General features: G+C 41.9%; 1 protein-coding gene across 1 annotated transcript in view; it reads right to left on the bottom strand.

Moving 5' to 3' along the window:
- The window catches only part of CRACDL (CRACD like), a 70,747-nt gene that overhangs the window by 14,133 nt on the left and 44,535 nt on the right, over nt 1-12,079 (bottom strand). Inside the window, exons 4-8 of the mRNA XM_056329089.1 lie at nt 9,781-9,916; nt 9,254-9,418; nt 8,559-8,627; nt 5,141-5,371; nt 1,358-2,972 (exon numbers count right to left, since the gene is read on the bottom strand). Coding sequence (XP_056185064.1) covers nt 1,358-2,972; nt 5,141-5,371; nt 8,559-8,627; nt 9,254-9,418; nt 9,781-9,916 — 2,216 coding nt within the window. The remainder of the gene's footprint in view (nt 1-1,357; nt 2,973-5,140; nt 5,372-8,558; nt 8,628-9,253; nt 9,419-9,780; nt 9,917-12,079) is intronic.

The following is a 12,079-nucleotide window of genomic DNA, read 5'->3' as shown; positions in this document are numbered from 1 at the left end:
ATACAAAGGGAGAGTGTCTTGCCCATGAGGTGTGAGGATGCCCTGGCTGGATGGCCATGGGAGCCTCGTCTGGTTGTGGAGGCCAGGACCTGATGAATTCCCTCCTACATGGCTGCTGGGAGAGCAGGAAACAGTAAACATGGTCAGAGCCTTGAAAAAAACACGTGCAATGCTGCAGCAGACGACAAATGGAATCAGCTGTCACCCAGGGGATCAGCAGGTTGCCTCTGGGGCCAGAAAGAGGCTTTTGTCACCCTACAGGACAACCGGCCTGCTATGTCTTGAGGTCTTCTTCTGGCTTGGTGTTTCTCCACTCAGAAACTCAGAGACTGACCCCAACCGGAGAAAAACAACCAGAGAGGAGGGAGCTCTGCAATAGCACAAAGAAACCTTTTCATTTGCTTAGTCAGCATCCCCTCCTCACATTCTTAACATCAAACCCATGACCAGACAGCTTCAGGGCAGGGAAAAAGTTTCTTCCACATATCAGAAGACCTAGAAGTTATTTTACCCTCTCTTGGCTGTTCTCTGAAGTGAAGAGCAGAGCTTTCCTTCTAGAATTGCTTGAGCATGCCTCACCTGACTTGTTTACTGTCACTGCAAAGACCTCAGACAGTGGTGCCACTTTTTGTTCTCTGCCTGTAACCCACAATATATTAGTCTCCAGAGGACTGCTTTCTTTTTTTTTTAACTCTAACCCAATTATATGATACAGACAACGTGGTGAAATTTAACAACCTTCAGTAGACATGATCTTACAATCTCTCTTGGCTTTAAACTCCCAAGAATCTGCAGGGTAGTTAATTTTTGTTTTTAAACAAGGAATGAGTAATAATAAAGATGGATAGATGAATAAGTAAAGCTCACAGGAGATAATAAATAAATGGCACGTTGATCATGCCAGGCAGTTATTGGTATTTCTGCCTCAATGCCATGGTGAAAAAGAAGGTCTAGAGGTCTGAGTCAGCAGGACACTGCACTTAATATGTGCTCCTGGCTTTTGAATTGCCATACAGCAGCTCTAAAGGGGGTCATTTAGTGCCTTGATAAGTCTGTTTCACAATACTTGCTAATGCACTTTATTTTCTGAGTGTCACTTTGAACATCCTTTAAACAATGCCCTGAAATGCAAAAATCCCAGGCAAAAGTATCTTATTCTGTCTGCTGCTTCTTCCCTGCTGTCCTTCTGATAATATTTTCAGCAAGGGAGAATCAGGGAGCCACATCACTGAAGGCAGAGCCATCAGCTCACGCTCACCAGTGTTGTGATGACACGACAGGCCTCCCTCACGCTCTCTCAGAACTAAGGTCATTCCTTGCGAGTGAAGGTAACTTTATAAAGTTTTGGGAGTCTTACCAGGCACTTTACAAAGATGTGACTTTTTCTCCAAGTCTCTATCTTCATTCCTGGATTCAGGAGAGTGAATATCTTTGTCCTGCTTCTCCTTGTTTGCAGCAGTATTTGGAACGGTTATGTTTTGCAAGGCTGGCTTTCTGGGCAACGGAGGTTTGCTACTAAGCTGTTCAGAGGACTTCGCTTTGGGTTTGATCTTTTCATTTAAAGAACCACCAATATTTATATCGGCTGTTTTTTTGATCTGTGCCTTATCACCTTTTGGAAAGGAAGCCAATCCTTCATTTTCTAAATTAAACTCTGCACTGTATCTTTTAATCCCTTTTGATTCTGGTGACGAGTTCTCTCGATATTTCAAAGACAGTGAGGTGGATCTGAGTTTCACTTGGAAAGGACTTGTATCTTCACAGCTTAGCTGACTCTGAGAAACCACCAAAGAATCGCCTGGCACTGGCACCGCATCAACAGCCAGAGAAACAAAGCCAGCCAAAATTTCTGTAGGTCGCCCTGTGTTCTCAGAGTCAGACTCTGGCAGCAAAGTCTGCTTTTTGTTGCTATTTTTTTCCTCCTCCAGATCTGATCCCTTCTGCAAGTCTTCTTTCCACTTCGCATTTTTCGAGGAGACTTTTTCTTTGGACAGGAGGAATCTGGTATTTAATGGGCTTCCCAGCTCTGATCTTTCTGGGAAGTGTAGGCTTCTGGTCCTTGGTCTCTCCCGTGCAGAGGAAACAGAAAATTTTCTCAGGGCATGGAGTTCACTGGCTGCTTTTTCAGCTTTCTTCCCCAAAAGTTCCTCCTTGTGGATCAGTGACTGACTGTTCTCCTTACCAGAAGCAGCTGCCCCTTGTGCAGTCTTTGTTTTGTCTAGAAAGCAGGAAGCAGATGATCCCATCCGTGTTGAGGAAGCAGGATGTGAAACATGGAACGAGTCTGTGGGCTGAAAAGGACCTATGGAAAGTTGCTTGCTGGATTCTGACAACAGAGCAACCTCTTTCTTTGCCTCTTTATTACAGGGCATTTCCACAGGTACTTGATCATCCGTCTGTATATTTTCTCCAGAGCCTTCCAAGCAAATAATACTATTCTTACTAACTGAAATATCTTCTTCGGATGGTATTTTATGTACTGAAAACAAGGTAGGAGGCTCCTTATTTTCTTCATTTAAAATATTGATTGACACATTGCTCATATCCCCAGACAACAGAACCAGTGTTTCTGAGGAATCTTTTTGCTTTTGTACTTCTCTGTCTGGACTGGAGTAGGAAGAAGTTGTGGAGTCTTTGCCTTCGAACAGCATCGAGGACTCAGGCTTCACACACGTTGTTTCCAGTGCTGGCTGGCAGCCCTCCGGTTTATTCTCTGGTAGCAGGGCTTCCTGTACAGCAGCAGGCTCAGAAGCAGGCTGAGTCATCACTGGTCTCAAAGCAGGGGGAAAGTCCTCAGGCATTCTGGGCTTCGGCCAGGAAGCCACATCCTGCACTGCAGCTGTGCCACATGGCAGTTCTTGATTGCTGGGTTTGAATACAGCATCTGGCAAGTCTGTCTGTATCTCCTTTTCATCATCCTCTTCTTCTTCTGGGGTACAGCTCAAATCAGTCAGAGATTCAGACTGGGTCCTCTGCAAGAAAGAAATTCAGAAAGCCCCATCACCATGTACAGATTCACTTTTTTTCTTACTCATTACAGTTAAGAACTTACAGAGGAAAGCAATACTTGCCACCAATACTGAGCTTGCTGTTTTCTTAACCTACATAATGGGTGCTTTTTTATCTAAGCAGATCCTGGAATAATGTATTTAATGAACATAAAAGCAATGAGTGATGCGTCTTTCTGCACAACTAGTGCTTTCATGCCTTTGTAGATGGGAAGTTCATCAAAACAATGGCCATTGGACTGTCCTTGGCACTTGATTCCCCAGAGCATACTGGCTATGTTGTGTTGCTCTTAGGCAAAAAGCAGCACTTGAAAGAGAAAAATCTGTCCCTTTGTATTTTGCTACTCCATACTAGCATTAAAAATAAAACAACCCATTCTTCCTAAAGTATGACTCTGAAGAAGGAACGGTACATAGAAGGAAGGGCAAAAGCCTAACAAATCCACCCGGTTATGACACTCTATGCCAGCTGAGTATTTACCCCCATATGGCAGTCTTCTGTCTAATCCCACTGCCATACAGCACTACAACCTTGCCTCCTTTGTGTAAAAGTCTTCTGTTTCTTTCGAGAGTTAGACGATTTGATAAAAGTTTATAAATGCATATGTAGTTATCTGTGAGGTCTTATGATTCAGCTTCAGGTAGGGGCTGGAAAAACATACAGGGTTATTTGAAAGCACATTATTAAGCTGCTGAATATGCCTTTTCATATGGTGCCTGCATTAGCTCATGGATTCACTGTGGTTTGTTGGGTAAATACATATTTTGGAGGTAGGCCCTAATTCTAAGAACACAAAACTTGCACTCTGAAGACACTTTTAAGGTTCTTCCAACTTCTCGTTTTGCAAGTGCAATTGCAAAGACAGAGATGCAATGCCACTTGCGTTCACAATCCACATACACAGGAACATAAAAGCAGAAGAAACATTTAGCCAGAAGCAAGGTGCACAGGCAGAGTTGGGGAGGAAAATATTAAAAATTGCATTATCAAAAGATGTGAACACTCTGCATCGAAAAACAGGAGTGCCCGGTCACCTGGCAGTTTACAGGCAGACTGGACAAAGCAATTGTATTTCAGTAACAATGTTACAATGGAAGAGAAGGTTTGATCAGTAGTTATTGCTTTGTATGCTTTTCTAAATAAGTGGCCTCACCATTGTGTTGCTCACAGTGGTGCTCTAACGAGCTCAAAGATCACTCACCAATTTTTTACAATACAGAATATCAGCTAAGTAATATTTAGACACAGAAGGAATAATATTCCTGGTGATAAGCAAGCCAATTTAATGGCTTTAATGTATCTAAAACATTGAAAGAAACCACAAACGATAAAGTGCAAATACAGTAGTGAGAGCTGGAAACTTTAGTTCTAAAAACAGGAGGGAAAGAGGAAAAGATAAGCCACGCCCTCCATAAGATATTACAAAGAATCAGATAAATGGTGTTTTAAAAGGATGGTTTAAAAAGCAATGGCTTTTTAAATAGTATACAATTTTTAATAGGTTTTTTTAATCGTGTGCACCTTTTTTTTGTTTTCTGTGGAGACTTATTGTAAGTCTCAGTAGTGTACATAAAGGGTTTACAAGTTTTGGGGCAGGGAGGGGTCTGAATTCAGAACAGTCCTAATGTACAGAATCTGGCTCCAATTAATAGGTCACAACTTATTCTTTCTGTACTTTTTGAAAATATAAGTCCAATTATATTTGGAAAGTTAAAACAGCTCCATGAATTGCCTCTCAAAGACTCAAGATTTTACAGGATCCTACAGACTAGGAAAAGTACACAAGTTGATCATCACACTTTCTTAAAAGATTTTTTAAGTAAGTAATGAAGCAGTCAGCCCCAACTTCTGCATCACAAACAAGACACTAAATTGTATTGCGTGGTAAATTTAAGAAGAAATTGTTACATAAACTGCTGCATCAAGAATTCACAAGTAAACTCATAATATTTAATCTGTTCCACATGTCTACTCCAGATACATAGCCTCATCAAATAACAGCTATTAAAACCCAATGAAATATCCATGTCACAATCTGGCTTTCCTTATCATATCTGAGTTTGAAATACAAAGTCCAGTAAGAAATTCCTAGTTTTGTGTCAAAGGTGACACTGTTTATTTTCACAAGTACCTGAGAAAATCTTCTTATTTTACTGGATCTCTGGTTCCGGGGTTTTATTAAAAGCTTATGTTTAGCAGCAGAATTATCCAGGCAAGAGGAAAGCTCAGGTGGAGTGTCAAAATCAACTCCAGGTGAGATGGCACTGTCAGATATCTGGGGAGCTCCAGTTCTGGCACTTCCATGCCTAGGGAACAGCTGACCGTCTGTAAAGTGAGATCTAGAAGAAGAACCCAATGTAACCTGGAAAAAAAAATAATTCCCAAACAAAGAATCAAACAAAGAAATAAAGACACAAAAATAACAATTCTACAAATAAAAGCCCGTGTTTATTGGCACTTTAAGGTTGCCTCTTTTCCTTTTCTGCATCTCTTTAAAATGCATTGCATTTCCTAATGCTGCATGTGGACTAGTGGTGTTCGCAGTTCTGCATTTTCAGCTGCTTGAATATCGTGGTACACTGCCCAATGGGAAGGACTAAGTCACATTTAACTAGAAGATCTAAAGCACACAAATACATGGCCAGCATGTTTTAGAAGAAAGATTTACAAAGAGTACTCGGTTACAGAACCCAAAGGGCCAATATCTTTTCTGGGTCTGTCCTCCAGCATCTGTGTCTAGGCTCCCCCCCGCAGTTAGGCTGGATGGCAGCACCTCTAGCTTCCTACATGTCATCAGGTCCCTTCCAACTCTACAATACCCTCCTAAAGACAAGAGAATCAAACATCAGTGGCATGACAGTTAAGTCAGTTTGTGTTTTTTCTTCATGCATTTGTATCTGCAAAATAACCAGGGAGTTTACCTGAAACATAAAATTTCATTTGTAGACTACCCTGGGGAAGGAAATTATGGACAATTCCTACTAGAGGCCAATAACCCATCCAGAAACAACTTCTGAATGCTGCAAGGGGTGCAATACTTTCTTGACGCTGAAATCCAGCCTGCCTGTGCACTTCACCAGAAACTACCCTAGTCCCAGGCCTGATGCGAAAACAAGACTGAAAAAATTATGAAAAAAATACTCTAAAAAGGGTTCTTCATGTCTCTCAGATTCAGTTTTTGTAAACAGACAAAGTAATATTTCCAAATTATCTGTCATGGCATTAACATCACCCCGACAACTTGTGACAGCACTCCCTTTGTAGGCTTGAAATTCCAGTTAATTTCATTAGAGGACCTTTCCTCCTTTGTCATGCTGCCGCCTTCTTTCTGCTTCTTTCTCTGGAAATGGTATGTTACTGAGGGGATTGGATGGGAGAGTGGGGTAGTGTTCCGTTTTATTTAGGGAGGCAAAAAGCATCAGCATTTTCTGCAAGTAGAATTCTGCATTATTCACTGCAGCCAAAAGATACTCCGTAGCGTAGTGAGGGCCTGCTACAGCTTCCCCAATGGCCAGGGGAAAACTCCCATTGATTTTAGTGGAGGCTGGATCCACAGTTTCCAATCATGCTTTCTATTTAAGAAAAAAAAAAGTAGCTTAGCCATGCTGAATAATGGATGCTGTCATTAATTTTCACTCTACAATACCTGCGGTCTAGTACTTAAACATGACTAATGTTCAACAAACGATACGTGGCTGCATTATACATTAGCACCTACAGTGAATAATTTGACATTTCAGCTCCACGATAAAGACGCGGCACATGTTCTCTTTCAAGGCACGTCATTATTTGCCTGCCTTTCTTCTGGCTTCTGCTTTTCCTCGAGAACTTCGCGTGTCTTCCCATTGGCAATGCTCAGTGTTGGCCATTACACTGGGAAATCAAGAATCTGGTTTGTTACTTAAATTTCAGCAGCCTGAGTGAATGCCAGCTCTGAGCCACTGCAGAATTTGCCTGCCCCGCGAAGTCTGGCTCTGGCAAAGCCTGCTGGAGGAGGGGATGGCTGGCAGATCCCTTTCTCCAAATCTCACGTACACATGGCTCAGTTCTCCTTCAGCTGGTTGTGCTGGGCGGCACAAGGAGTGGTGCCATGAGGGGAGCCCCATCCCCAAAGCCCAGGTAGGATAGTCACAATCCTCTTCTCCCTTCTTCGATCCAGGAAAGCTTCCAAGACACAGCAAGGTGTCACTGCTGCCCAAAACATCAGGGTTGCATTGTGCAAAACTCCTCAGCCCTGTGAGCTGGTCTCCTGTGACTTCTAGAAGCAGGGCTAATCTCTCCAAAATGCCAGGCAGTAGACACCGCAGTCTGGGAGGAAAGCTTTCTGATGGGGATACTTCCTGGCTGCACCATGAAGCTGGACTGGGATGAAGAGAGCTCTGAGCTAAATGATGGGGCACGTGGAAAAAGCTGAGCAACTGCACAGTCACCACCACGTCTCAGGAGTCAGCAAGTGAGTCAGAGAGTGATGTTAATGGAACAACAGGGAGACATAAATCCTCCTTTAGCAAATATGCATCCGGACTGAACAAATTTACAGCGAGTCTGTTTTCAAGAAATACCTTCTTCGTGTGTTGTGTTGTTTTTCTTGAAAAATACTAAAAGTTTCACTGCACAGAAGCAGTTTTTCAAACAGCTTCATGTGGAATCTTGCAAGTGTGGCCAGAAATCTTTGCTGAGCCCTGCTGCAGCTGGTCTTGAAATACATTTTGCATAATTACCACGGAAGAGTCAGCCCAGGACTAGCTTCTCTATTTCCTTTCTGCAATTCCCCTCCACCCCTCCTCCTATTTCTAGAAAACGCTTTTCCCTTTACCCCCTGTGTTGTTCCCACCATGACTCCAGCTGCGGACAACTAAAAGGACCTCTTCAGAGCCCTTCAAAACCGCCCTTTAATCAGCCAGAACTGCTGGCTGCTGATTGAAGCAAGCCATCTATTTGCCTGTACTCGAGTCCTGAAAACATCACTTCAGCAAAATTCACAGACAGAACCCGACTGAAGGCTGAACCTCAGACTCCCAAGCAGCAATGCCAGCCACTATCCTCAGGCAAACACTTTCTGTATCAGTGCGAGGTAACTTTGTACTTAAAGCAAGGGTCTGGGCAGATTTCAGAGGATCTATATTTTGTTCACAGCTCCTCAGCAAGCTTCCTCCCTTACCCTATGCATGTAACCCAAGCAGCCTTTACTGCAATTTCCCATCTTTAAAAAAACGGGGATACTGTTTCAGTGTCAAAATCTGGTTGGTTGTGCTTAGAGATTAAATCACATCTATAAAGTTTGCTAAAGGATATGAGGTATTCTAGAGGGCTTAATTATTATCACCAGGAGATTACTTGGCATCAGAATTATGTTGATAAATAATGATAACTTTATGTTTGATGGACAGGCATTAAAAAAGCACAGCAAACAGACAGGCATGCAATTACATACATACAAGGTTGTTTTTTGCAGCAGACGGGCAACAAAATAATATTTATGTCTTACATTTCTTTAAAAAACTACTACACATAATTGCTCGGCCCTTAAGACATTTGGCAGAAGTTACCTGTTCTTCTTCTTCACTGCCTGTTCCAGCTAAACTCAAAGAGCTAAGGTGCTTGTGAGAGTCAGAGAACTGTGGAATGGAATGAGGAAGAGATTCAGTAAAAGATGACAAACAAGGTGGATATACTCACAGAAACGATCTACACAAAGTGCACACAGATACTGACAATGCAAGTTGTTTTTCTCTATAGTCTTAAAGATTAGCAAGGACACTGCAAACATAAAGTGTAAGACATGCAGATAAAGAATGAAATAACGTGTAACAAAACTATCATTTAAAAAGAAAAAACAGTTTCAAATTCTTCTATGTTTCTCTTTCCAGTGACATCCTAGAAAAACATTAAAGCTCTTATCAGCACATTCAAGGGGGAATACAGATTTTTCAGCCTTTTTTTAATGCCTGGCAGCTCTCTGTAGTCCCTAAAAAAACCCCAACATTCCCATGCATGCACACAAGCACATCCTCTTCTTCCTAGTTCTGCATTTTCTGGTATGTTATATTTTAACAGGAACAGGGAATCTAAGTAGCTGTTTACACAGAGAGATAGCATTTTCCCATTTTGAGTGAAGTATTTCTGAATCATTCAGAGATAAAGCAGTGATACATATAGCAAACCAAATAATTTATTCTACCTTCCACACATAGGTAAAATAAGTCATTAAACACTGATTTTTGTCAACACTAGAACAACTCACTCTTGTTGTTGTGCCTGAATTTAAGTTTTCATTGAGCAAAGACATTTCTGGAGGGCTCCTGGGTAATCCATCATCTTCAGAACTAGTCCCAGCATCCTCTGTTCGCTTTGCATGAAGTCCAAATGGAGGTGGAGGTCCCAATTTCATGGTAGGCTGGAGTTTCAACTTCAGTGTGGCATAAAATACATTAGCATGTGATAGCGATGGAGGTTTCCCCAGTACATCTTTTAGCTCAGGTCAATGAGTTACCTTTATTTTAAATTCACAATTGAATGATCCAGAGCATAGGACATCTCACTTTAGATGTTCTCTTAGGGAGCCAAACAACCAACCCATTTTTCAACTATCATTTAAGTAGAACCAAGATATGACACTGCTGTCTAATTAACAAATGCAACATTTAATGTAAGCTGCAGACAGATACTACTTACTAACCAAATGTTCAACTGCAAGTATTATCCCAAAAAATCAAGCCTGGAAAGACATTCCACCTCTTGCATTTGAAAAAATTATGTTGTGTAAATTACCTGTAAAGCTCTAATCCGATCAGAAACATTTTCTTGAGAAAACACTCTTACTGGCCTTGCAGGCTCTTGCCCAGTCTCAGGGATGAAAATGCTATCATGTGACAAAGCTCTGCTTCCCATAATGCCTTTATGTATCCTAGAATAATATAATGAATGAGTGAAAATATACAGATTTTTTTCCCAGTTCTCTTACTCTTAACTCAGGTGGTGTGTTGAACGTGGAGTGGGACATAGCTTTGCCAACATGTATTACACACAAGATTCCAGACTTCTTCATGAATACAATACAGTCATTCAGGCTAATCTAGGTAACACCTTCTAAAACCAAACAAAAATTTGCAGATGCTGTTATCTGTCATGTTAACAAACTGAATCAAAGTTAAAGACACTTTAACCCCAGCAACTGAATTATATCTTACGGAAAAGCTACTGCCCCTTGGCTGGAAGCCAGCAGCTGGGTGGCATGACATTGTCGCAGGCAAGCCCACGTGCAAAATGAAGGCAGTTCACATAAATGAGCCTGTACCTGAGATGGACACTAACTTCTTGCTAATGTAACAATGCGTCTTGCAAATGACTGACCATTACCATAGAAAGACTAAGTACTTTTTACTGTTTAGGCAGGGTACAGCATTTAATGTATTTCTGCCGTACAGGTCATCAACAATAACATTTCAGGCAATACAGTTCTCTCAGAATAATTTGCATAAATCCTTACAAAGTCCTGTGCTGTATATCAAGATGCTTGGGAGTTTCTTTTATGGGCCTGGGGGACACATTTTTCATGGAGACTCTTTGTGGACTAGTGAAAGGAAGCAGGTGATGCTTTATGGGTAGCTTCTCTCATAGTCTGTCTCCTACTTTTGATGCATGCAGTATGTAACTTTCTTTGCAAATGTTACACATGGGGCATGAACACCTTGTTTCCTCATGGGGATGGTACAGGAGACCCATGGACAGACAGCTAGGGGCTAGGGGGTCTCTTGTGCTCATTTTCCTCAGCATATTCCTCAGCTCAGCTCACAGCCTAACTAAGTAGGGACCAGAAACGTGTGTACATGGCATTTCTTCTAGGTTTCCCTTCTTTTAAATTTTTTAAGTAAGACAGCTATGAAATGTCAAACCAGAGTACAGAGCACAGAATTGCTTGGGCTCATGTAACTATCAAGTTAGCAGACATTCTACAGAAAAAAAAAAAAAAAAAAAAGGAGAACTGTGTATTTTTGGATCTTAGATACTGTCACAGGCACATTCAGGAACGTAAACAAACATTGCAGAAAGTAACATTTTCCTCGTAATGGCTGCTATAAATATATTTGATAAAACAATAACAGGAAAAAGTTGATCCGTATTTCTGCTGCAGAAGGAAGGAAAGCCTGCTGCTTCTGCTTAATGCATTAGAGACATTAGAAGAACAATTTATCTAAGTGAAAATGTGATCTCTGCAATGCATCCAAGGTCAGACAGATCTATACCAATTTGCAAAGTAACTGCCAGTCAGGGCTACGATGGCTGCTCCACACACCAACATTTTACAAAGACTGCAGCGGTGGCCAGATAAGCGGTGTTGTCACATGTGCACATTTATCCCAGCGTGCTACCCTTGCTTTCTCTTTCTAGCAGACACATACCTCCCGAATGCGTAGCGGAGGTACCCTAGATCTCTGCTCAGATTATGAGTGCTCAAATTAATTTTCCTTCTATTCAAGGAATATCATGGTCTCTGTCTGTCTGAACAAATATTAAGAAACAAAAATGTAACGACCCTGCAAGTCATGGCAGAGGAACATGGCCAAAACAGCCAAAGATCGTACCCACTTGGATATGGCCTTGTTGAGTTGTACACAAGGAAAAGAAAATCTGACCATCCATGCCTTCGAAATACGTTGTCGAACAACACCACCACTACAGCCCACTGTTAGACCTGATGCTGGCAGCCAGGAACTCCTGGGGCTTCAAGCTGGACTAGTATTAATGTTGCCAATGCCAGAAAAGACACACACAAAAAAATTGTTAATCATTTCTTTCGGTGATTTGGCGCTGCCTGGTGGCCGCGTTGTATAACGTCGTTTTAGCTGGCCGGGACGGTTTGCCTTTCCCCTCCCTCGGCTCAGCAGCATCTCTTGCTTGAGGACCAGGAGGCTTGTTCTGATAGACACAACATTCGACCATGCAAGGACTTGCTTTTTAGGCAGCCAAGGGGCTCTTCAGCCCACCTCTCCATCCAGGAACACATCTGAACTTTAGTCTGGGTTTCTCATGGTTACCTTTCAGTAGTGGGTAACATTTTTAGCAATGC

Source organism: Falco biarmicus, chromosome 2 (genome assembly GCF_023638135.1).
Source record: "Falco biarmicus isolate bFalBia1 chromosome 2, bFalBia1.pri, whole genome shotgun sequence".
In the NCBI taxonomy this organism is placed as follows: Eukaryota; Metazoa; Chordata; class Aves; order Falconiformes; family Falconidae; genus Falco; species Falco biarmicus.
The sequence above is the reverse complement of the archived record's forward strand: the minus strand, read 5'-3'. Positions and strand labels throughout refer to the sequence as shown.